General features: G+C 36.5%; 1 protein-coding gene across 4 annotated transcripts in view; it reads left to right on the top strand.

Annotated features, from left to right (window-relative positions):
• The window catches only part of SGCE (sarcoglycan epsilon), a 67,515-nt gene that overhangs the window by 19,926 nt on the left and 21,242 nt on the right, over positions 1-26,347 (top strand). For all 4 annotated transcript variants that reach the window (XM_027102481.1, XM_027102480.1, XM_027102479.1 and 1 more), the window contains 4 exons: positions 5,873-5,995; positions 7,834-7,991; positions 13,920-13,992; positions 18,310-18,508. In XM_027102481.1, the coding sequence (XP_026958282.1) occupies positions 5,873-5,995; positions 7,834-7,991; positions 13,920-13,992; positions 18,310-18,508 (553 nt within the window). The remainder of the gene's footprint in view (positions 1-5,872; positions 5,996-7,833; positions 7,992-13,919; positions 13,993-18,309; positions 18,509-26,347) is intronic.

The raw sequence follows: 26,347 nt of genomic DNA, 5'->3' as shown, positions 1-26,347 counted from the left end.
AGTTCTCTTGGTGCAGAGATATCAAATGGAATTCATCTCTTATAATCAACTCCCATTAATTGGTAGCAGCTTCTTGGAGTGCTGTGTATACAGGGGCTCTGAGTGTCATAAAGAGCTTTTAGCTATTAAAACTATAAAAGAGAAGTCAAGTCTTATTTTTTTTCTGTCCGTACTTACAGTTTCTAATTATCAGAGATGATCATATAGTAAAATAAGTTTTCAGCAATTGTATTTTTTGTGTAACTTTCTTTTTAATAATACTCCAATTCTTTAGCAGAGACGTGGTGTCTCTTCTGTAAATAGGATTTTAAGGAATTGGGATACCTAGTTGCTTAGGCAAAAGTTTATTTTAAAAGCTGTACCGGATAAGTGGCTATTCAGTATTATCTTTGTATTTTAAACATATTTAAAAGTCGTCTTCATCATTCTTATCCAAATTTTTTTCAAATAATACTTACTATTAAGGCAATACTATGAACAGTTGGAAAATATGCACTGTCTTATTTAACTAATTTGCACTCAGTTAAAGCACCCTTGTCATGTTTCCCAATGAGTAGCTTACGTCTTAAAACTCTCTGAACACGAGAGGCAAATTAACAAAATTGAAATGCTTTTGGAAATGGGCTTCAGTTTCTTATTAATAAATTACTTATTTTAGTGTGTTATGTTCTTAGGCTGATTTAGCTATTGCTAAGGTTAATAGATCACTTAATCAATAGATCTCTTCGTTTAAATTATGCAGTATATTTCCCACACATCAAATATGTAAGAAATTATTTTATACAGCACATTAAATCCCCTCCTTTTGATTTGGTAGTTTGTTTACGTAACATATGGGTTGAATTAAGACTTTCTGTGGTACACTTATTTATTTCTGAATGCATTTAATACATAGAGTTTATGTTGCCACCTCCTCAAGTAATGGCTGTCTCCCAATTATAGTAAGACTTTCAGAAGTATACTGTGTCAACTAAGAATCAGGAAATACGCCACAAAAGGGTCTCTGGGTAGCAAGAATAGATGCAGCAAACGCAGGCTCCTGTTTTTCACACCTGGCAGAGCCCTGCGTGCGTTAAGACAGTACAAATTGGTTCTTACTTTAACATGCAGTCCCACCTCACTTGGTAGCCTCGTTTCTAAACCTGCAGCGGATTAATAGCAGCAAATTAGAAGGGATAGAGGAGCTGTTACAGGAAACATATGGATAGCAATGAGAAGTGACGGCTGACAACGTGTCTACAGATGAGAAAACAGAAAATCTATAAAACACACAACCATAAAAAGCATTAGCAAACGGTGACCCGCTAGTGCTACTGGGATCGGTAAATGACAAGGCAACCAAACAGTCCATAAGAGCATGACTGTATTATAGAGGGAAGTGCAATAATTGATGTGCCAAATGATGATCTTGTGCCATAATGAAGAAGGATCGACTGCTGAGTACTTTAGAAAACTCAGGTCTCTAAAATGTTTCCTTCATTGGGGTTCCTGCTAAACTGAGATTTTACTGTATTCTCTCAAACTGCAAAAATTAGAAAATGATGATGTAAGTGGACCTTTTAAAGTGATTAATTTGTTGATAAAGCATCTATGAGAGAGAGATCACCTTGACGTGAATACTGACAATCCTTTATGACTTCAGAGGAGAGACTTTAAGACTTAAATCTACCTGAGACTTGTAGGGTGTCACACTCAGCAGCCAGTTTATAGTCATGTCCTTGTTCTTGATGCAGAAAAAGGGCTGATAGGGGTTCTCCGGACTCTTGTAGAGAGTGGACTTTGTATGTGCCTGTGCACGTGCATATGCCATTAAAAAAATCATTGTGATAATTGTGAAGTGTTATGCTCTAGATTCGTTAGCAATGCACCACCAAACCCTTTCAAAATTTGATGTTTACTAAACACATACAGATTTGCTTTTGTTTTTAAGTAATTGTAAATAAGCACACAAATGTGCACCCTCATATTTTCATCTCAGTGTTGCTCCCATAGGGAGAGAATTCCAAATGGACTATTAATAAAGGAAGACAGGATGCTATTTAGCTAGCATGAGGTCCCACTTTATTGCTACCGCCATCACCGTCTGTTACTTGGTTCTTGGCTCTCTGCTGTCCCATAAGATACATTTTCGAAAATGGTTTGTAGTTTCTATGCCTTATGATTAAAACATACAGGGAACAGTTTTATAGAAAGATTTTGGTAGCATGTTAACAAGGAATATTGGACCTGCATTTAGGGAGGGTGAAATATAACCCTGCCACTTGCCCACATATCCTTTTGCTCTTTTCAACTCAGATATGTCATTTTTCCTGTAAAAAATGCCGTTATTTACGACTACCTGTCTTCAGTTTTTAATCTTTGCAAATCTAGCTACCCTTGTGGTTTGAAGATGATGTTTTTGACCCCCCGTGGGTTGGACTTTTGGTTTAATTGTTTTGCCCATTAATGGTGATGGATTTGCACGGATTTAGCCACAGACTGGTTTCTAGTTTCATTTGTATCCAGTGGCATGTGTTTGCAGAGGTAATGGATTTGCAGCCCTAGACGATTGGAGAGCCATGCAATCCACAGAGCAGCCAGACCCTGTGACCTCAGCTTGATTAGCAAGGCACTGTATGCTTGTATATTTCAGAGACTCTTCAGAGATTTTTTTTCAGAGATGTGTATTTCAGAGATTCTTAAAGTGTTTCAATTTCATTTTCAAGACTTCCTTTTAGGGAAAAAAAATATGCGTCAAGCTTGCTGTTTGTGAGTACTACCTGGACATACGTGAGTGCAACATGTGTTCACTGTTAAGTAACAGACTTTTTTGGTGTTAGTGCAAATCCTATCAGTGTTGTTTATATCGCTCATGTTTAGAACAAGAGCCCATAAGTCTGAATTCTCTGTGTCACTTTGTTGCTTTTGAAAGGAAGCTAGGTGTAAATACTGCCCAAATAGCCTCTGTTGAAGAGCTGTTTGTTTTTGTAAGTAACAAATGGGAAGGGTAAGGTAAAGGGCACTTCTCTAAAATGTGCTGTGGGTGCCCATAATTTAAACTGATGCTACAGAAAGGAAGTATTATTTCACAAACAAAACATAGTGGCATAGTCATTTTCCATTTCTAGATGATGAGTGTGTCATACATCTGTATCATGTTTTTCTCAAAGTGAATGGCATACTATACTTACAGTGAAGCGGGCTTTACTGCAGAGTTGCCAAGGTAACTGACCAGCAAGTATGCAGTTCAGCAGATTGCAGAAAGGCAGTTTTACACATGAATAAAGAAATGCGCATGTAATCTTAAAACCCAGGAGGGCCATGGTAGATTGTGGTTTGGCTCTGTAGATTGTAGAAATGTTGTTTGTTGTTTTTTTTGTTTGTTTTGTTTTATGAAAGCAGAAAATGAGATGTTCTACACTAGTCCTTGAAGTGAGGTAATAAACAGTGACAAGTACCCTTTTATGGTTCTATTTTAGGCCCTGCCATGGGCCATATAGAAAATAGGACCATTTCAATATTATTAATATGAACAACTTTTCTTTTTGATTTATAAGCTAGCTTTTACCACCTTATGTCAGCAAAAACTACGGGAGACGGTTAGTAGTTTATAATGTAAATGGAGGATGGTAACCCATAAACTGCTACACACATATGAGAATTAATTTAGGTTACAAAACTGAAAATGAAGTTAAGTATTATATATATTTAGAACATAAACATAAGAACTGTGTTTCCCTCTACAGTGCTTTGTATTAGAATGTATTCATCCATTTATAAAATTATTCACATATGCCAGACACCTTCTAGGTGCCGAGAAAATAACAAAGGTAAATAAAGTTCAGTGCTGGACTTCAAGGTGTTTTTAATCTCTAAAAAGAATAAATTGGATAAGCTCCAAAGAGAGTCCTTTGAATTATGCAAAACATTCCTGTGCCTTGGATGTAGGATTGTGATCTAGAATTTAAACACCTTTCTGTATAGAATGAAATAACTTCTCACCAGGAGTTCACAGCTCTCCATAATTTGACTCACCTTCCCAGTTTTCCTCCCCCCTACCAGGATCTAGCGTTACTGGCTTAATTCCATTTCTTGAAAGGGCCCTGCAGTATCCCACTTTTGTATCTTGCACATTTCAACGCTGAAATTGCCCATCTCTGAGTTTCAGAATCTTGCTAGCACTTTAAAAGCCATATTGAATTCTACTTCTTACATAAACCTTTCCCAGGTCTTTCCAGCTTCCATTGCTCTTCACCATCTTTCCAGCTCTTGCCAGAGCAGTTTGTCTCTCTGGGGTCATACCTAGTTAGGGGAGTGTTGGTCTCCCAAACCAGATGGTGAGCTCATGAAAGGCAGGGACTGGGTCTCCTTCATCTTCACATTCTCCACAGCACCAAGCATTCAGCGGATGCCATGGAATCCAGCTGGTGAAAAATCTCTAATTCTCATCCTTACTATTTTTCTGTGATTCACTTATTTTTGTTTTTTTGGAACGGGACCATTTTCACAGGTGAGTAAATTGCTCTTGGGTAGAGAATGGGTATTCTAAATGCCATGGGAATGCTTACTAGTGCTAGTACAAAACAAGTCAGGAAAGAACGAGCCTCCCTATTACCTAATTTAAACCTAACTTGCCGCTTCCTTCCTTCTGTTACCACAGCCTTTGAAGTTGTGTTTTTAGTAGTAAAGCTATGGATACATGAAGCTACAAGCCAAATATTTTAGTTCAGTTCCCCATTTTTGGCAGCCATCCACAGAACTGTAGGGGCAAGTTTTCACAGATAAAGAAACATTTTTGTGGGAGTTCCTATTTTTATGCTGAAAAATTCACTGTCAGTGATTTTGCCATCCAAGGGCTTTTAGTTACTTGTGAGCCCGGGAGTGAACAGCCTTGAGTTCTTAAGGTTAATTACTACATTTACAAATCCATCAGTGACTAAGAGAAAGAACTTGCCTGATAGGGTTTATCTGTTTAGAAATTGCAGCCAGTAGCCAAACAGGAAGATAGAAAATCAAAAGAGATTGTAGAGGTGACAAGGGTAATGGCAGTATTGTGTTGGTGGAGATGATGATATCAGAGGAAAAAAACGATAAGTTGAAACTAATCAAACCAATTTGGTCATTTTAATGTACTCACATCATGTATCTTAAGTAACCAGTAAATCATGAAATCTGCCCCATTTCACTTAAAGAAATGATTTGCACTGAATTTTGTGATGTAATTGTTATTGCTTATTTAGGAGGTAGCATAATAGAGTAGATTGTGTGTGTGAATTATTAAATGTCGAGATCAGGTAAAGTGGAATAAATCATTTCCAGGAAAGATGGGGGAATAATACTCAAAGAAAGAGTATCCAATGCATTTTTATAAGTATCAATATATATGAAAGTCATCTTACATATATCAATGGTATTATGTAGTCCGATATGCTCTGTCTGGCCAACAGTTAATACGGTGGAGATTGTTACCATTTAAAAAAAAATGACTCTTTATACTTTGCTTTGAAAAAAGGAAAAAGAAAAAATATACTGTAGCAATTATATAGCTGATCAGTTCTCATGATGTATTTTGTTGGTAATAATCTCCATAAAAATTACAAAAGAGATTTCATGGATGTCTTTATTAATTAATAATAATTTAAAATATTAAATATGCCTAATTCTGCTTACATAATATTTGAAAAGTCTATAAACGCAGCAAGTTGAGAGTTGTTCCATGCTTTGTCCTAAAACCACTCCCCTTTAAAACAAACTTCTTAACAATCTTGCATGTTGCTTCAGTTTTCTCAGAAATTTCTACATAGTGAAACCCTTCTTTACAGTGTAAGTGAATTTTCAAAAGCAGAGCTCATTATTTGTCTTTCTGTCTCTTATCTTCCCTCTTTGTTTTCAGTGTACACTATTTTCTCCAAGGTGCACTCTGATCGGAATGTCTACCCATCTGCAGGTGTCCTCTTTGTACATGTTTTGGAAAGAGAGTATTTTAAGGGGGAATTTCCACCTTACCCAAAACCTGGTATGTTCTGGCGGGAAAAAAAGTGGTTAATTTACTAAATTTTTCTTTTTGTTCAATGTGCATAATCTAGATGATATATGATCAAATATTACTGACATTACTTGACATGGTCTGGATATGTGATAAATTGATTGTTATAGAATATTTCCCATTTTAAGATTAGAAATATAATTACCGAAGGAAATAACTCATTTTTGAAATTTAAAGAAAGTGTATTTCTGATTTCCTAGTCTTGAGTTTTGTGCTTCTGACAAATGATCTACCTATATTCTCAGAGAAATAATTATAGATGTACAATTACAATTTTACACATTAAGATTTAAGAATCTTACAGAGTACATTGATTTTTGGAAAACTATACATATGTTGTAGAAGAGATTGAAATATGGTATTAAGAAAGAGTTCTCAAAAAAACTTCTACAATATGAGATAATTTTATATAACTTCATAATCATATAATGGAGATTAATTTTTCTTCAAAGCAATACCAGTTACGAAGTCCTATTTAATTTACTATCGGTTTAAATTATGTTGGATTGTCACAAATGCCATTAAATTAACGAAGATACAGAAAGAATAGCAAGAGAAAATACATTGTTATTATGACTCTTAACTTAAGTAACAAATAAAAATGAATTTCTGAAAATTCCAGCATTAGAATTAATATAAATATTATTTTTGTGGATTATATGATGAATAGCATACCTGAAAACACTCGTAAAATATAGTTAAGCATGTTCTCACCAGCATTCAAGAAACAAGGCAGTCTTTTCATCAATTACTTAAAAAATGTGTTCTCGTGAGGGGCATTCTCTTTTTGCAAAACTATATAGCTAAACCTTGTGAGCAGCAGCTTCAACACTGGAGAAGAAAATGTAGTTAAGAGCATATTTCTGGAGTCAGCCAAGATTAAATTCTAGTTTCAGGGTCTTCCCTGGTGGCGCAGTGGTTGAGAGTCCGCCTGTCGATGCAGGGGACACGGGTTCGTGCCCCGGTCCGGGAAGATCCCACATGCCGCGGAGCGGCTGTGCCCGTGAGCCATGGCCGCTGAGCCTGCGCGTCCGGAGCCTGTGCTCCGCAACGGGAGAGGCTACAACAGTGAGAGGCCCGCGTACTGCAAGAAAAAAAAAAAAGAATTCTAGTTTCACCACTTAATATGACCATGAAGAATTAACATGGAAAATTACGTATTTCATCAATAAAATTAGGGCTAATAAGAGTACTACTTTCATTGGTATGTTTGAAAATCAGATGAAATAGTGCCTGTAGAGGCCAGGCACATGCTAATAAAATGACACCATTATTATTTATTATTAATAAATGTCATGTTACTGCAGTTCTTTTGGATTTTTTCAACTCATCCTCCATTGTTTTTAAATTACATTATTTTTGTTTTGATGACACTTTTATAATTTTGAGATATCCCTTAAGATGAGTTTGATAGTGCTCAGAGTTTCATGAAAGGAAGGTTTCTCAGAAGAAGGAATACATCAACATGATTAGGGGATTTTCCTGAAAGATAGTTGTCTCATTGGTAGAACTTTTCCACGGCTATGTGACCTCCTCCCCCCAAAAAAGAAAAGGAAATTTACCCCCAAATTGTGTGAATATGCTTTCTTTGTTGAATCAGATTTCTAGACTAACTAAACAACCAAAAGGATGTTTTTCTTACATGAGGCCCTAATGTAAATTCCCAGCTGGATTTTTTTTTTGGTGTGTATTTAATTTGCTACAAATGTTAAGAAAAAAAATTTTAGACAGACATATTTTTATTGAAACAATCAAAGCAACATGTGAAAATAACTGTCTTATATCTTACTTCTGTGTTTCTTACCTAGGCGAGATTAGTAATGATCCCATAACATTTAACACAAATTTAATGGGTTACCCAGACCGGCCTGGATGGCTTCGGTATATCCAAAGGACACCATATAGTGATGGAGTCCTATATGGGTCTCCAACGGCTGAAAATGTGGGGAAACCAACAGTCATTGAGGTAATTTACTTAGAAAGAGCAAAATTATATTCTTGATTTTTTTGTAATTTGAGTTTCAAATGTTGTGATTAAAATTACATGGCAGTGGTTTTCAGTATTTTATGCATGAAAACACATTAGATAACATTTGCAAATGTACCATTCCTTTCTGTTCATCTACAGAGTTTTTTGTTTCAGCTTTTATGTAAAAAAGCGTCATCTAAATTAGTGAAAAAAATTAAAAGGTATTTAAAAGGTGAATTCTATTTAATAAAATGAACAAAAACTTAAAACACTTATTTTCTCCAAATTTTAATTTCAGATTTCATGTTCATTCAGTCATTAAGGAGACGTCTTTTGAGCTCCTACCATGTGCTGAACATTATGATAGGTGTCCGTGGTAGAAAGATGAATAGTAGCTGTGCTCTGCCATGTCTTACAGTTCAGGGGTTGAAGCACTGAATGGAAACCCAAACTTAGCCAGCACTGACATAACTGTTATAATAAGAAGGGGCTGTTTGATGCAGAGTTATAAGAGGGTAAATAGAAATTCACTAAGTAGAAGGAAGTCTATTTTAGGCAGAAGATGCAGCACATCAAAATCTTGGAGGCATAAACATAACCCACATAGCCTTAGAGAACTACAAGTGTGGCTAGAGGACAGGATGCACTCCAGAGGGCAAATGATGGGAATGGAAGTGTTGATGTTGGTAGGAGCAGATCTTTGAGGGCTCTGTAAGCCATGCGGATATGTTTGACCTTTACTTTGGGAGTGATGATGGTGCTATAATTAATCAGATTTTTACCAGTACCTAATATCATACCTGGAAGATATTAGAAATTGAAACAAAGACAGTGATGACATCAAACCTTTAATGGGAATTAATTTTTTTTTTAATGAATGGATGTAAAAGCTAAAGGTGTTTCACTCTTTACTATACCTAACAAAATCAGAATTATAATGGCCATTAACGGCAGGAGAGGCCTACTATAGTTTTATGCCTAGATGCCTCTAGGATCTTAAACTGGAATTTAACTCTTCAATTCCATAAAAGCTTACTGGTAGTGACCAGGGCACCAGCATAGGAACTGCTAGTGGAATTGCCCGGAGTTTGCATATGTCCTGCGTGGCATGTTTTCTACCACCGAAAATTTGTAGAATTTCTGTAGATTCTCAGGAGATTACATGCTTTGAGTTGTTCTCCAAAGTTTTAATCAGCCGTGGACTCTGGATATGAGCTTCCATGCTGGCTGAGAGAAGGTGTTTCTTCATTTGAACGGAAGTTTGTATTAACATGACATTTCAGTGATTTCTATCTATAAATTTGCTTTCTTAAGGCAATGTTGATAGAAATATATGTAGATATAAGAAAGAAAGTTATTTGGAGTTATTGTCAAAATAATTTTTAAAATATTCAGTAAAGTTATAATAGAAATATATAAATGTAAGTCACCACCTTGCTAGATTAAAAAAGAAAAACACAATCACCTTGAAGATTCAGAGAAAGCATGTAATAAAATTCAACACCTATTCTTGATAAGAAAAAAATAACTCTTAGCAAACTAGGAATATAAGTGAACTTCCTTAACCTAATAGGTTATTTATCAAAAATAATAGCAAACATCATTTTTTAATGGGAAAACACTAGAGGAATGCCATTTAAATTCAGGAACAAAACAAGAATGACCCCCTGTATCACATCTATTACAGAATATATTAGAAGTCCTATCCAGTGCGGTAAAGAAAGAAAAAGAAATTTATAACTATTCGAAAGGAAGAAATGGAATAGTCAATGATATAAAGAGTCTATAGGCTATTAAAATCTTCAGAAAGCCTAGCAGTAAGCTATGGGATCAATATTAAAAATTTAGTTATATTTATTCATTAAATACAAGTACTGAGAAAAATACATGTTTTTAAAAGATACCATTTTTTTAGTAGCAACAAAATTATAATGTACTTGGAATAAATCTAACAGAAGGTATGCAAGTTCTGTATGGGAAAAATTATAAAACTTTGTTGATATTAAAGAATGCCTATATAAATGAAAAGATAGTTCATTCAGGGATAGGAGGACTGAAAATCATGAAAGCATCACTGTCCCCCTAATTGATCTATAGATTCAATGCAGTTCCAATAAAAAAATCTCAGTATGTTATTTCATGGAACTTGGCAACTAATTCTAAAATTTATAAAGAAGATAATAAAGCAAAATCAAGACATGCTTAAAGAAGAATAAAAAGGGGAAAGATTTCTTTCCTTTCCAGATAGCAAGATTTATTGTAAATATGTAGTAATCATTCATAAGTTTGTATTGATACAGGGATAGACAAATTAACCAATGAATAAAATAGGGAGCCCAGAGACAGATCCATCTACATAAAGAACAATGATATATGTCTAAAGAGATGGTGCCAGAGATCACAGATTAGGGAAAAGGAGGTCAATTTATTGACTGGTGCTCAGCATATGGCAAACATAAAATTAGATTCTTACTTCACAGGAAATACAAAACTCATGTCTAGGTAGATTAAGGATTTAGCAAAAATTTAAACTATTATATAAAACTGTAGAGGAGTTTCTTTCTGAGTTTGGGGGAGGGAAAGATATCTTAAATAACACCTAAATTTTTTTATTTAAGAGAAAAGATTGATAAATTTTACCATATTAAACTTGTGAACTTCTGTTCATCGAAAGAAAACATTAAAGAAAAGACAACCCACAAGCTGGAAGGTGATATTTTAAATACATATAGCCGACTAATGATAAGTGTGTCAAATATAAAAAACGACTCCTACAATTTCAATGAGAAAAAGACATGAACAGACATTTCACCAAAGAGGAGACATCAATGCCATTTAAGTAAAGAAACTTACTCTCCTCAGTAAGGAGGAATATTCAATTTAGAACCTCAGTGATAATTTTATCCTCAGTAAAAGGTCATTGCAGTGGATATGGGCTGGAAAACGGAATATTTCACATAGCTGAGTATCACTGTACCCTATGATCTAGCAGTCCCACTTCCAGATATGCACTTAAACAATTGCAGGGAATTCCCTTACGGTCCAGTGGTTAAGACTTGGTGCTTTCACTGCTGTGGCCTGGGTTCAGTCCCTGGTCGGGGAACTAGCATCCTGCAAGCCACGCAGCATGGCCAAAAAAAAAGAAAAAGAAACACTTGCAAATGTCCACCCAAAGGCATGCACAGTCATGTTCACTGAGCAATGTGTGTATAGGAAAACACTGGAAACCCACAAACCAGTTGAGATCCAGAAGTCCAGCAGCAAGAGAATAGATAAATTGTGGGGTATTCGCACAGTGAACATTTATAGCAGCAATGAACTTAAGCTTGCCTGGCAACATGAATGAATGTTTTTAACGTAATGTTGAAAAAAACCAAACAAACCCCAGAAGACTGCATACAGTTTACTATTTTTATAGGCGCTCAAAACCCAGAAAAATGGACAATATGTTTTAAGCATACATGCATGGATAATAAAACTATATTTAAAATGGATGGGATGATAAACACAAAATCCAAAATGTTTACTCTGGTTGGAGAGAAGCGAGAGGCTAGGGTAGGAGAGAAACACGTGTTGAACCAGGATTCACAGGTTGCATTACACCTTACTACCAACATACGACGTTATGAATATGTATCAAATAATATCCAAAAAAATGATGAGGGCTTCCCTGATGGCGCAGTGGTTGAGAATCTGCCTGCCAGTGCAGGGGACACGGGTTCGAGCCCTGGTCCAGGAAGATCCCACATGCCGCGGAGCAACTAAGCCCGTGCACCACAACTACTGAGCCCGAGCTCTAGAGCCCACGGCCAGAACTACTGAAGCCCGTGCACCTAGAGCCCGTGCTCCACAACAAGAGAAGCCACCGCAATGAGAAGCCCACGCACCGCAACGAAGAGTAGCCCCCGCTCGCCACAACTAGAGAAAGCCTAAGCACAGCAACAAAGACCCAATGCAGCCAATAAATAAATAAATAAATTTTTTAAGAAGATTATGAAAACTTAGCATATCTTTCATCTAACACAGTATTGATTTATCTGTAAATAACTCATTTCTACATCCATATATAATAACATATTTTCAGTGTTTAAAAATATTCTATTAATAATATAGCCAAAAGATTTTGCATATCTTAAACTAATATTTAATCATATACATCCACTAATTAATTTATTCAGTAGCTACTTATTAAGCATCTAAAATAGATCAGCCACTATTTTAGAAATAGGGGATCAGAAAGTTCACAAATATGCATACCTCTTTGCTATGAAGGGCTTCACATCATCATGATAAGTAGAATTTGACTGAGAATATTACAGTATTTAAATATCTCATTAGAAGTCATAGAAGAATTGCATTCTGTTACAGCTGTTAAAATTAAGCATTAAATATAAATTCAGGTAATAAAATTCTTCCTCCGGATTCATGAAAGGTTCTTCACTCTCTTGTGTAGCCTCTGATTTAAAAACACTTATTAGAATTTATGAAATTTACAGTAATGAAATTTGTGATAATTATGGGTAGGCTAGCCAGAAAAATATTGCCATTAATCTGAAAATGTTTAATCTTTTTTTCTAGCATTAGCTTTGAGATATTATAACAAATAGTATCTAGTATTTTTTTTCCACTGAGAATATTATTAAATTTTTTGCAGGGTAAACTTTTAAAATCATGAGGATTCCCAAATGTTTTTGCATTTCTTCATTTGCTTGTGAACAATAATGCCTCGTTAATTTTAATGACTAGTCTTAATTTTAGTGTTCAGTGTGAACCTAATTGATCATGTGTCCCTATAGAGAGCAGCAAAGAAATCATTAAATCCAAAAGAAATTTGACAAATTGTGGAGAGATAAGTGCTTTTATCTTTGTGGAATAAGACACGATTCAGAATATGTACTTTGAAATATTGTTAAAGGTTTGGAATTTTCTATTCCAAACTTCTGATTTTCACTGTTCTCTCAAATAATATTTCTGATGAGTGTAATGTATTTTATTTAAAGCTCATATGTGATGCTATTAAAATCTTTGATACTTGTTTTTAAATATGCAAGATATTTCTTTTCAGTTTGCGTCAGTTTTGTCTTTTTTGTCTCAGTGTCAACTACAGCTGCAGTTACTGCCAGAAGGCTAGTGCTGGGATGCTAAGACTTTTACACAATCATTTGGGGTTTTTTTGAGGTACTGCAGGCCTGTCTGAGTGATTTAATATCTGTTATAAAGTTAATTATTCCTTGATTTTTGAAGCCATATCCTGTTGTTGGCCTTTGCTTTGTTTGTTGTTTGCAGTGGCTGTTTCTGAATTGACTTTGATGTAAGTTCATTGGCTCTGCAAACATTCACTAATATTTGACTCTGTGAAGGGATTGATTTGTGTTTTTGAGCATTTGCCATCATCTTCTTAGACTGTGATCCTTACTGCTCTACTCCCATTGTGAGATGTGATTTCCAAAGGGTTCGTGACATTTCTTGACTGGTTGGTGTGCAGTTTAGTACTGAATGCAAACAACACAGAGATGTGCTTGTTTTAAAGTGTACTTTCTGGTATGATCCTTAAGCTCCATTTAAAAGTACACCAATATATTGTTTTGGCTTTTTTGAAATTTTAGAACAGCTCTGGTAAGTAATTCGTAATGGTTAATCCATTTACTAATGATGCATCTGCATTGCTACTGGCACTTAACAGTCTTCTATAAAAGGGTTTTTCTGATTTTAACTTGTTTTAGCATGTTAAATATACCTAATTATCTATTTTCCCACAATATTGCTAAAAGCTCTGGATTCTTGTCCAGAGAAGGAATATTTTGTAAGTACATAAACAAATAATGAAAATGGAAAGAACGACAATTTGTTTTCATTTTGTCCTTAATGAATTTCGTTTTCCGAATAACATTTTACTTCTTTAATATGACTTTCTTTTTCTAATAGATAACTGCCTACAATAGGCGTACCTTTGAGACTGCAAGGCATAATTTGATAATTAATATAATGTCAGCAGAAGGTAGGTATGGAAAAATATGTTGCTGATTGTTTCCTTATTTGCAAGAAGTATTTCATTATATTTTATATGTATGCAAAACATAGTTAAGGATTTTAAAGGACCACATACCTACTATAACTAATGAAACAGTAAAATGTAGAAAACTAAGCAATATTTAATTCATTATAAAATATCATGATGTGTTTTGGTGCTGAAAACCTCAGGGTAGGGAACCAAATGTAGAGGCCACTTATTTTCTCCAGGCCTTGGTTAAATCATCTGTAAAGTGAGACTAAGAATACTATTTCTCTCCTAAGTCTGAGGTAAGGATGCCATCATTTAAGTCTCAAAATGTGCTTGACATAGGGCTGATCATAGAATGCATGATTGGTATTATTTTACTTTCAAACCTATCATCGGTGGTAGTTTGGTTGTATATGATAATAAAGAGTTGTTGATGGACAGAAATAAACCATAATTTTGGTCACAGTCTCCTTTCTAAATAGCTAATCATGCATCTGTAATTGCTGGAGTCCAACAACAATTTATTGTTACACATGCTTGAATTGTAAGTGATGCCTAAGGATTTAGAAGGTTAGGGACACAGGAGAGATTCCAAGAATTACACTCTCAAATATTCTGATCCTGTTTTGGCATTCAATGGGAAAAATACATACCACTAAACACTTTGTGGTTAAAGTTTATAAATCATGGGATACTATACCAGATATCATTTATGAGGGTGACAGGAGAAGAACTGATATAGCATTTTCCCCCCCAAAACAGTAAAACAGTTGTGCATCCTGGATAGGAAAATTCTTACTTCTATTTACTAGTATGATTGAAAACAAATAAGCAAACACAACACATTTTATCAGAGCCTACTAATTTGGAATTCATAATAATTCAGTGAAGGCTGAGTTAAAAATTACCTTTACGGTATATGAAAGAAAGCAATTTCGATAGAATTGATAATGCAGTACATAATTGGGGAGAAGATTGCTGGAAGTTTTTGAAACCCTTAGCATGAGTTTTTTTCCCAGGCATTTTAGCTGTAATAATTGCAGGCAACAAATGTGCTAGTTTAAAATTTAAAATGACCTTCATATATGAAAAGAAAGTCCAAGTACCAGTTCCTTTGGCCTGGACAGAAGACTCTTTACCCACTTTTCTACTTCCCAAGGGCTTTTGAAAGGTAGTCATGTTTGGATCAAGGAGATTTTTATTCTTGACTCCCAATTGTAATTGGATACTTGCATCCAGTCCAAGCTGTCCTTGTAGAATTTGGAATACCTTTAATGAGCAGAATGGTTGCGAAGTTCCCTTTCTCCTTGGGAATCCAGCAGTTTAGTTATATACTTCCATTGCAGTGGGCTTGGACCACTAACCTCACTATTATGCTCTCAGAGGGACTCAAAACCCTTTGTCAGGTATGGGAGCCCCTACAAACTGAAAGATAGCCTGGTCTACAGTTTTGAATCTCCTCCTTCTCAAGTCTGGTCTCAGTCCTGTCAATACAGAGTACATGGGTCCACACACATGTACTCAATACATAGTACACATGTGGGGACCCATGTTCAAGCAGATACTAATGTAAGACTGTTAGGTGACTGAAGGATTGAAAGTTGGCATTAGGGGCTACTTATTTAAATTAGGGTTGAGGGAGCACGAGTACGTGGGTTTTGAAAGCCTCCTTTTACATAAGGGTCAGTGGCCCAAACTCTGAAAATCAGTGCACCAAATGGCAGGCATTTTTCCTTGCTTGTCTCGATGGAATGCATGTGGACACTAGGACGTACATCTTTGAGCATGGCCTGTACACATGCCGTTTCTCCCGGATAGGTTAGGAAAGAAGTAACAAGGGTTGAATATCCGGATAACCATGCTCGGTGCAACTCCCTGCCCAGCAGTCTCCTGCTCTGGGAGACCTAATGGGAAATTAGTCATGTAGAATCGTACAGCATGGAGCTCAAGGAGAGTACATAGAGTGATTCTCTAAATTGGGTTTAGTGCCTCAGAGGCCTGCCACCAATCTGTTGGCTACTGTTCCCTTGGCCTCCGTGATATCCAAATATAGCAGGCACGGGATTTCCCCAAAGTTAGAAAGCTACTGTGACTCATCTCTGGGAGGCCTGGCAGCAGCACTTGGCCGGGTAGACGGCAGGCAGCTGCACAGCCTGGGGCCTCGGAGGGCGTGGCGGCCGCAAGTCTCAGAAAGGAGCCACGGAGGGTCACATGGATTAGGGAAAGCCAAGTAACAGTTCTCCAAGGAGTAGCACTGATAATGAGGAAAAGGTTTTGCACGCTTTTTTAGAAAAATTTCACTGAATGAAATTAATAGATGATAGACTTCTAGCATACCCCAAAACTATACTTGGTATTATTTATAAATATTATTTATTGCCAAGAAACTGTTCTTCATGACATTTTTCTGCATGACTTTTTCTCAGTATGGGGAAAAATGTAGCATGATTAAGCTCCTGTTTATCTGTATAAAACAGGAAACGTATCAGTATAAAACAGGAAACTTATCTACATAAAAGAGAATAAACATAGCATATTTTAGAAGATTGCAGATGGGCTATACATCAAACAAATCTAACAAAATCATAAGCAGAATAAATTACAGGGTAGGGGATGAGTGAAGAGCCTTCTGTGATTAGGGCTTTGAAAGACTTAGTCTTTAGGGAGAGACACCACACTCCAGAAGACTCTCCTGAAAACTCGAAAGCCAGAATATCTCCTTGATTTCATCTCTGGCATCAACTGTCCTTTAATATTAAAGAGGCTTGATAATAAATGAAGTCATCGAGGTTTCAGTTATTTGTCGCATAATTTTAGTTTTTTGCTTATTAAATAAGAATGGAATAGTACATGAGATAAAAATAGTATAAGAAATAAGAACATATAGTACGTGAGTTTTAATGAAATAAGTCAGAGGATATACATAATATAATTATTGTTGGGGACTTTAAATCCGTGTATAGTCCAGACGTATTTTTTTTCCTTTTAAGTAAAGTGCAGAATCCAAGTAATTAACTTGTGCATGTTATTGTAAGAATTGCTAAAGTTTACCATTTTCTCAGTTCTTACTCTATATTGGGAGCTCCATTGAGCACTTTATATATACAGTCTCTTAGCTTAGATGAAAATCATATGAGGTAAATTCAAATGATCGAAAGATCAGCTTCCCTTTCTGAACCTATGGAGAAAAATACAAGTACCTGCTTACCTTCTGCTTGTGAGTGTTAAATACGGTAATTCACCTCTTTCCCTTAGCTTGGCCTGCCTTGTAGTAAGTATTAAAAAGTAGCCTTTATTCTTACAGAAATATTACTAAACAAAAAGAAAGCTATCCTTTGTCTTAACAGAACAACCAGAACACAGGAAATGATAGTTTGTAATTGAAGAGTAACATTTGAGAAGCTGAAATAAATTATATTTATTTAAAGTTTCTTATATTGAGAGTCTGAATGGGACATTGGGTTGGTTTAAAATATTCATTTTGGCATCTTTAGAGGGAAATTACTGATGAGACATTGGGGAGGGAAAAAGCGAACTCAATCTCTAACAATGTGAGGTATGGAATTTCATGAGAAATTTAAAATATTATTTCTCTAGAATATTTAATTATGGAGTGATCCAAAAAATGAAATAGCTATGATTTCAAAGTTCTTGTTGAAAATACAGTCAATATTTATTTTAGTAAAATGTGATGTTTTAGCATGCTCTAAAAAGATCAGTAACACTGCAAATTAAAAATATGGTTTTCCATATCATATATAAGCAACCCACAAGCAAGTATAGATATTTTGCCATGTCTTCTCTATTTAGAAAGGATGGTGCTGTGTTCAGCCTCCTCCTTTGTTCAAATGGGAAATAGCACTACCTAGGATTGTAACGATTAAATTAAACAATGTATTTGAAGATCTGTCAGCTTGAAAACACTACAAGTACAAAATACTTTTCTAAGTTCTGGAAATGCTCCTTCTACCTGAGTACATTGACAGGACAAGGAGGCCGGCAGGTCGCTGGCAAGTTAGCGACAGATTTGAGATTTGACATTTTTTTCTTGTCCTTTTTATTTTTTTTCTCTAATTGTGAATTGCCCTGCTGTCCCTTAGATTTGACTGCATTGTAGATAAAGTTCTGGGTCTAATGTACGTCGTGTTTTTAGATATATCCTCTGTTATATAGAAAGCCTTTAAAGTCAGTAATAATATCGTTCCCGGAATCCAGGATTGTGACAGAAATCAACAAATCTCAAATGGTTCTTTTGTTTCCCTTTCAAAAGACTACTTCATTAAAGATATGCATACCCTTTTTCACCAAAATTAGACTTCCCGTTACCGTATCAAGCAGAATTCTTCATTAAAAATATGAACGTAGAAGAAATGTTGGCCAGCGAGGTTCTCGGAGACTTTCTTGGGGCCGTGAAAAATGTGTGGCAGCCAGAGCGTCTGAACGCCATAAACATCACGTCAGCTCTAGACAGGGGCGGCAGGGTTCCGCTTCCCATCAATGACATGAAGGAGGGGTAAGCAGACTTACCTTAAGTATGGATTTTTAAATATGGTGATCTTATCAAACTTATTATAGATGGAAGATGGCCTATTGCATTTTTCTTTTTAATAAGAAATAGTTATTGTAAAGATACGAAAAAACTAGCAATTTTCTGTATTGACAAAGAGATTTTATATCTGATGTTCCAGGTCCTGTGAAATCTAATCATAGATCAGGATCCACATCATAAATTACAGCACTAAGTCTTTTGTACCTTCCATAGAGAAGCTGTTTATTTAGGGTCCTGAATTTCAAAGGAAGTTGATGCCCCAGTTATCAGCTGCAGAAGGATGTACAGACTGCTGTAACTTTATTCTAGGAAACTATTTCTTCGCCTTTAACATTCTTTCCACCATGTGGTGGTGATTGATGGCTGGGGTGGATTTGAAACCCATTCCTAAAGCCTGGCCTTGTCACTCACAAGCTGGGTGACACTGGGCAAACTGCTGCACTCCTCTGGGCTTCAACTTCCTCATCTGCTCCAATGGGGACTATACTCTCTCCCTCAGGGTTGTTGTAATGATTCAACGAGACAATGCATTTGAAAGGGACTTGTCTATTCTCAAGCCTTACAGATTCAGAGTATGACTTACATTCTTGTAGAGGTTATGAAACACTCCTCATGCCTGGGTACATTGACAGATCGAATCTCAATGTCAAATGAAATTTTGCTGTTTAATTTCTGTTCCGTAAGTTGAGGCAGATCTGCCTTTTTAAAAACCAATCCTATAAATATGCGAGATATGGAATAAATCACATTTTATGTAGCATGTCCTTTTCCAACTCCTCCTTTATCCATATTCTTGGTAACATTTATACAGATGATATCTGGAATTAACTGGAATATCTGGGTTAATAAGAATCAAATTTAAGGGAAACTTTAAAGGAGAACTTTGTTGGAGATAAGGGAAAAGATCACAAATAGACATAGATGAGGTATGAGCGAGTAGTCCGGAGGGGGATAAAGGATAAGCAATGAGCTGCAAAGTCCAAGTTACAAATTTCAGAATTAAATTGTACCTTGTATGGTACAATAATGGATTTTGAAGTCAGTCAAGCACACATAGAAGTGCTTGGAGGACAATAGTTGCTTTATCGCTTGCCTATCATCTGCTGGTTGGCTTTCTCTATGAAAACATAATTCTGGAGCTTAAAATTTTACTTGAGAGGTACAACATGGATCTCTTTCCCAATTGAGTAATTGAAGGAGGACCATAGAAGGAGATGAACAGGGGTATCTCCCCTGAAGACATTCTCCAAATGTGGAATCTTTTCAACAGGTTTTTAAGGTAATGTGTTCCACAGTGATTGTTAAAACAATGACCAAAGATGTTGGAGGAAACAACATGAAAACCAGGTATTGGTAGAGTTTTCCATAGTTGTGCTTTCTTCTGGGCTCACCGCTTCTCTAACCAGTAGTGTAGACCCCACCCGTAGAGGCACTTTAAGAAACGACTAGGCTAAATTGAACTAACAGCTCTCTAAACCAAACTCTGACCTAAAACAGGCCTGCGCAACTATGTCTAGCCTGAGAATTGCCAGTAGAGCTTTATGAAGAATATACCTAGGTTCCTGGCCTCTGATTGCCCCTAGAGATTCCGGATCTTTGAGTCTAGGGCTGGGCCTGAGCATGTGACTCTAAATTAAGAACAGAATTTTTTGTCCTACAAGTACTTGTTGGAGAATTCAGTCATTAGCTGACTGACCCCCCAACACCTGCTAGTGGGAGGCATGTGCTGTCAGTCCCGTGGCATTTATTTGGACCCTGTTGTCTCAGATCCTTTCCCAACTTGAAATGCTTTCCATGAGTTTTAATTTAATGTTAAGCCGCAACCTTTACGGAGTATTCATATAATAAGTCTTTTAAAATAGATTTTCTATAAATTATACCCAGTGCCAACTCTGTTACTCCAGGGTCCCTATATGTGCACCAATGAAATAAGATCCTACTGGAGTATAATTGCAGGAGAAAAATTTGTCCCTGGGAATGATTTTGCATATTTTCTTTGGTTGTTACATAATGTCAAGGTAACAAAAATAGGGTTTTTTTTTTTACGCTGTTGCCTTCAATTTAGAAATAAATCCAGTGCTTAACTCATCTCTTGTGCTTTCCTTTCTTTTTAATGATGTATATCATGATTCTTGATTCACTTACAAAACTTTTTGCCTCTGTACTTTGTTTTGAAAATAACATGGACTATAAATCTCTTTAAAAATGAAATATTGAGGGCTTCCCTGGTGGCGCAGTGGTTGAGAGTCTGCCTGCCGATGCAGGGGACACGGGTTTGTGCCCCGGTCCGGGAAGATCCCACATGCCGCGGAGCGGCTGGGCCCGTGAGCCATGGCCGCTGAGCCTGCGCATCCGGAGCCTGTGCTCCGCAGCGGGAAAAGCCACAACAGTGAGAGGCCCGCGTACTGAAAAAAAAAAAAATTGAAAAGATTGAGGGTGGGATCAGAGATGCAAAGGAATTGCATCCCTTTATTTTCTAAAATTTTATTTAAAAATATATTTAGAAGTGTTAATTAAACACCTAATAACCGTGTTCTGCTTAATATTTTGCATAAGTCTCAGTCTCTGATTAAAAAAAGAAAAAACTCCTCGAAAGTATTTCCTGTTACGCACGGCAGCCACAATTTACTAACTGCAAACTTTTCCATGTTACTCAAACCAACAGCAGAAGACAAAGAGGAGCTCTCAGTAGTAGACCCTCAGAGTAAACCAACAGCCCTTCCACGGCCCAGAGTGCCCTTAAGTGTCAGTCGTCAAGAACCCCCTCTACAGCATCCCAGCTCCTCATCCTTCTTGATGTGCATTTTTTTCATCTCTGCCGACCTCACTGACAGCCTTTAAACTTCTTCTAAATCTAACAGAAAACAATTATAAAGATTTCCTTCAAAGTGAGTAAGCTCCTGCAAAGGAACCCTAAACCTCCTGAAAAGATTCCCTTTCACTTTCCAGACCCATAACCTCAGGGCAACTGTGCTCTCTCTGGGTGTGGTCTCAGGGCTGCTTTGCTCTTGACACTGAGCCAGAGGCTAAGGACTCATGGATACATTTAGCCTGGGATAAAGCTGGTGGAAAGAGGAGCAGGTTCATGTTTCATTCTGGGCATGGCAGAGCTGCCAACTCAGGGTGAGTGATGCGGTGTAAATGGTGGTTAGGAAGGGAATGACGGGGTGTGAGGATTAAAGAATATGCTCACTTTTCATAAGAGATTGTCAAACCTACCACTGTTTCCTCTGGTTACCAAAGCCTGTGGATCTATCCTCAATCAACAACAGAGGATCCTAGTTTATTCTCTAGACAATCTCACAAAGTACTCCCTCTAATTAATTGTCTGTGTTTTGCCCTGTAAAGGGCTCAGGGAGAAGTTACACTTGAAGAAGAGAATGTAAGTCAAAGGCTGCCAAAGACTGCTATGATGTGAGGTCATGGTCCTAGGCCAGTCTGTAGTGCTCTGCTGAATCTGTCCCCATGTTTGGTGATTTACAAGATAGTCTTTAATTTTTTTTTTTTTTTTTTTTTCGGTACACGGGCCTCTCACTGTCGTGGCCTCTCCTGTTGCGGAGCACAGGCTCCGGACGCGCAGGCTCAGCGGCCATGGCTCACGGGCCCAGCCGCTCCGCGGCATGTGGGGTCTTCCCGGACCGGAGCACGAACCCGTGTCCCCTGCATTGGCAGACGGACTCTCAACCACTGCACCACCAGGGAAGCCCAGTCTTTAATTCTTAAATAACGTGCCTCCTGTGTTTTTGATGCAACTATTCTTTCTTTTAGGGAATGATGGTGATATGAGATCGGAATTTTTTAAAAAAAGGCTTAATAAAGTAAAAATTGGAAGCCAATACTAGTCGATTTTTATAAGTATAAAAATAAATAAATTTTAAAAGTCAATGCAACTATATGTCTAAACTATATGTCTATAACTATATTTCTTTAATATCTGTTCTTCTAAGTTCTAGGCATAGATTCACTTTTTTTCTTTCATAGTTTAGCATTTATTAAGTATTTTTTATGGGGGAATAATGTATTAGTCTCTAGGGTACAGTGATTTTAAAGAATGCAGTCTATGCTCACATCTATTAGGGACCAGGCAAGTAATCAGATAATTAGAAAGCAGTGTTGTACCTATCACATTTGAGGTATTCACAGAGACGGCTCCTCTCCCACTTCTGGTCCATGTCAAAGCGTTCATAGAGGAGATGAAACCTGATCTGAGTTTAAAATATGAGTACAAATTAGCCAGCTCAAAAAATGAGAAAGCGAGAGTCTAGGCAGAGGAACAGCTTGGGCAAAATCCATTAGGTAGGAGGAAGCCTGGTCAATTTGGAAACCTACTTTGTGTGGAAATGGGGGACAGGGATCCAGAAATGATAATGACCAAAGAGGCAAAGACCAGACCATGTAAGGCCTTGTACACCTGGAAGAATTGTTTGGGTTTTTATCTTGAAGCACTAGGGACCTTTGAAGAAAATGGTTTATATTAAAATTTTCATTTTAGCAAGTAGGCCTGCTAAGCCTTTTACCACATGGCTGAAAGAATAGACCAAACCTAAATGCCTCCTTTCTGCAAGCAGGAAAATCCTCCCACAAAAAACTCCAGAAAGGTCTGAGCCTTGTGTGCCAGTTCCCTCTTTTGTTAAGATAATTCATCCCTTCTCCAGTAAAGATGAGTAACAAGCAGTAGAACTAAAGTCCAGAAGTGACCTTGTTCTTTGTTTTATTTCTTATTCTGAATTAGATTCTTTATTTAGTTTTATTTCTTTATTTTTCATCTTATTTTTTGATTGACTGATATGCACAGAACAAAGAAGTGGGGTGGAGCAGAGAGGCAGGAATCGTGATGCATTTTCTTTCAAGAGCTCAAGAGTTCCCAGGCAACATGTAGCATATGTGGACACTTTCTTCTCTAAACTGTCTCTGTCTCCTATATACATAAAATAAGGAATAAAATACATTCATTACTTGGACAATTAGGTAAAAAAATACAATCACTGGATCTGTTTATCTGGCTGTTGCTGACAAAAACCAGAGTTTTGACTTAATTTTTTTTTTTTATAAATTTATTTTATTTTATTTATTTTTACTTTTGGCTGTGTTGGGTCTTCTTTGCTGTGCACAGGCTTTCTCTAGTTGCGGCGAGCGGGGGCTCCTCTTCGTTGCGGTGCATGGGCTTCTCATTGCTGTGGCTTCTCTTGGGAGCACGTGCTCTAGGCACGCAGGCTTCAGTAGTTGTGGCTTGCGGGCTCTGGAGCGCGGGCTCAGTAGTTGTGGCGCACGGGCTTAGTTGCTCCGTAGCATGTGGGATGGGATCTTCCCGGACCAGGGCTCAAACCCATGTCCCCTGCACTGGCAGGCGGATGCATAACCACTGTGCCACCAGGGAAGCCCCTGACTTAAATTTTTTACCTGTAACGCGGTTCTCCACATTGTATGTGTGAAGGACTCAGTAAATGCTTTTTACCTCAAGGGAAATTGAGTTGTTCAAATTGGAAGAAAAAATCCTTCGTAAGGAACAAATTTTATTCAGAGTACCCAGTGCCTAAGATTGTGAGTCACCATGTTTTGTTAACATTGCTTGAGAGCCTTGAACTTGATAATATGCTCCCATCCCATCTGTTTACATATGTTTGAAAACATATGGCTATGGTCATGAAGGTAAAGATCATCCTCCTTTCACTTCATAAAAATTTTAAATTTCTGCCTATCAAAAGGCTAGCCTATCAAAATAGCTGCAAATCAAAAAAAGCTGCATGTCAAAGATCTGGGAAAACAGCAGGTTAGGAAAGATGTATTTTAGCACGTATAGCATAGAATTATAATTGTTATACATGGCCTAGTACAAAATTATTTTTTTAAAAAGCCAACATGTTGAAACTTACTGGCTCTATAAAAGAAGCAATAAATACATGTTTTTTTGACTTACAAGGCAAATCCAGTATCTGCTTCTCTTGAGTAGTGTGTTTGCATTTTATTTATTAACTTATTTATTTTTCCAGTGTTATTGTGAAATAATTGACGATATAACATTGGATAAGTTTAAGGTGTACAGCATCAAGATTTGATATAAGTATATATTGCAAAATGATCCCCACAATAACTTTAGTTAACATCCATCACCTCACATAGATACAATTTTTTTTTCTTGTGATGAGAACTTTTAAGAACTACTCTCTTAGCAACTTTCAAATATACAGTTGCTTCTGTTTGTAAACTGGTATCATTCATTCTGCAGATAGGCTCCCTGAGAACAGTGAGAGAGACTGGGTTCAAGGAGGACAATCAAGGGGCTGTTGGCTTCACTCCCTGTGGAAAGTGACAGTGACTAGAACTGGGGTGGTAGCAGTGGGATGGAACAAAGTGGACAGGTGTGTATGAGAGTTCTTTCAGGGTAAATGTCAGAGACTGATGATAGATTGAATATGTAGGGAAAAGGACAGGCGTCAAAGATGATGGTGCTTGAGCATCTGGCCATGCCAATCACCAAGAGAGAAGATGATGGAAGGAGCAACAGGTGGAGGTGGGGTGGGGTGATGATGAGCTCAGTTCGGAACATATTAAGTTTGTGAAGCTTCTGGATCATCCAAGTAGAGAAGAAAGTAGTTTGGCAGTATGTGTCAACTGTCATAAAAATGTTTCCACTTCTGGGCATCTCTTTTAAGATAGTAACATTAAAGAATATGCACAGAGATAGTCTTTACAGTATTATTTATAACATCAAAAAATGAGAAGCAACTTACGTGTCCAACTCTGAAATAATTACTGAATAAATCGTGTACACTTAAAAATTATACTTCTATAAAAATATAATTACAAAGACTGTACAATATGGTAAATGCTTGTGACGCATTAAGTGAAAAAGCAGGATACAAAATTATATTTTAGAGATTGATTGCAATTAGGCTAAAATATATGCACTTGAAAAGTATTCTGCAAGGTACGTTGGAAAATGAAAATCGTGATCTTGGTAATAGAAGTTAATTGTTTTTATATCCCACGTTTTATGTAATGTTTTTATATTGCTTTTATAATTTGAGGAAAAAAATAAAACATTTCGAAGCACCCAAAACGTATGCTTATGCCTATTTATGTTATCTTGAAGTGAATTAATTTAAAATCTTACTAATTATAAATGCAAATCAATGTTATGTAAAAGCAAGAGAACTAACAGTTTTTAAAATATTTATTTTATTTCTGTATTTACAAATATATTTCACAGTTATCAAGGAAAAATATGGTCTTTGCTAAGCAGTTAATAAGGGGATAGAAATTGGCTTTATATGAAGTTTAAAAGTTAACAAATTGTTATAAATGGAATATATTTCTTTTTTTTTAATTTTTATTGTAGTGTAGTTGATTTACAATGTTGTGTTAGTTTTTGCTGTACAGCAAAGTGAATCAGTTATACATTGACATATATCCACTCTTTTTTAGATTCGTTTCCCACATAGGTCATTACAGAGTATTGAGAAGAGTTCCCTGCGCTATACAGTAGGCCCTTATTAGTTATCTATTTTTTATATACTAGTGTATATATGTCAATACCAATCTCCCAGTTTATCCCTTCCCCCCACCCCATCCCCTTTCCCCCTTGGTAACCATAAGCTTGTATTCTACATCTGTGACTCTTTTTCTGTTTTGTAAATAAATTCATTTGTACCATTTTTTTAGATTCCACATATAAATGATAGCATATGATATTTGTCTTTCTCTGTATGACTTACTTCACTCAGTATGACAATCTCTAGGTCCATCCATGTTGCTGCAAATAGCATTATTTTGTTCTTTTTTTTTTTTTTTTTTTTTTTTTTT

This window comes from Aethalodelphis obliquidens, unplaced genomic scaffold (genome assembly GCF_003676395.1).
Source record: "Aethalodelphis obliquidens isolate GAN/ISIS:26980383/991018 unplaced genomic scaffold, ASM367639v1 scaffold5, whole genome shotgun sequence".
Taxonomy (NCBI): domain Eukaryota; kingdom Metazoa; phylum Chordata; class Mammalia; order Artiodactyla; family Delphinidae; genus Aethalodelphis; species Aethalodelphis obliquidens.
The sequence above is the reverse complement of the archived record's forward strand: the minus strand, read 5'-3'. Positions and strand labels throughout refer to the sequence as shown.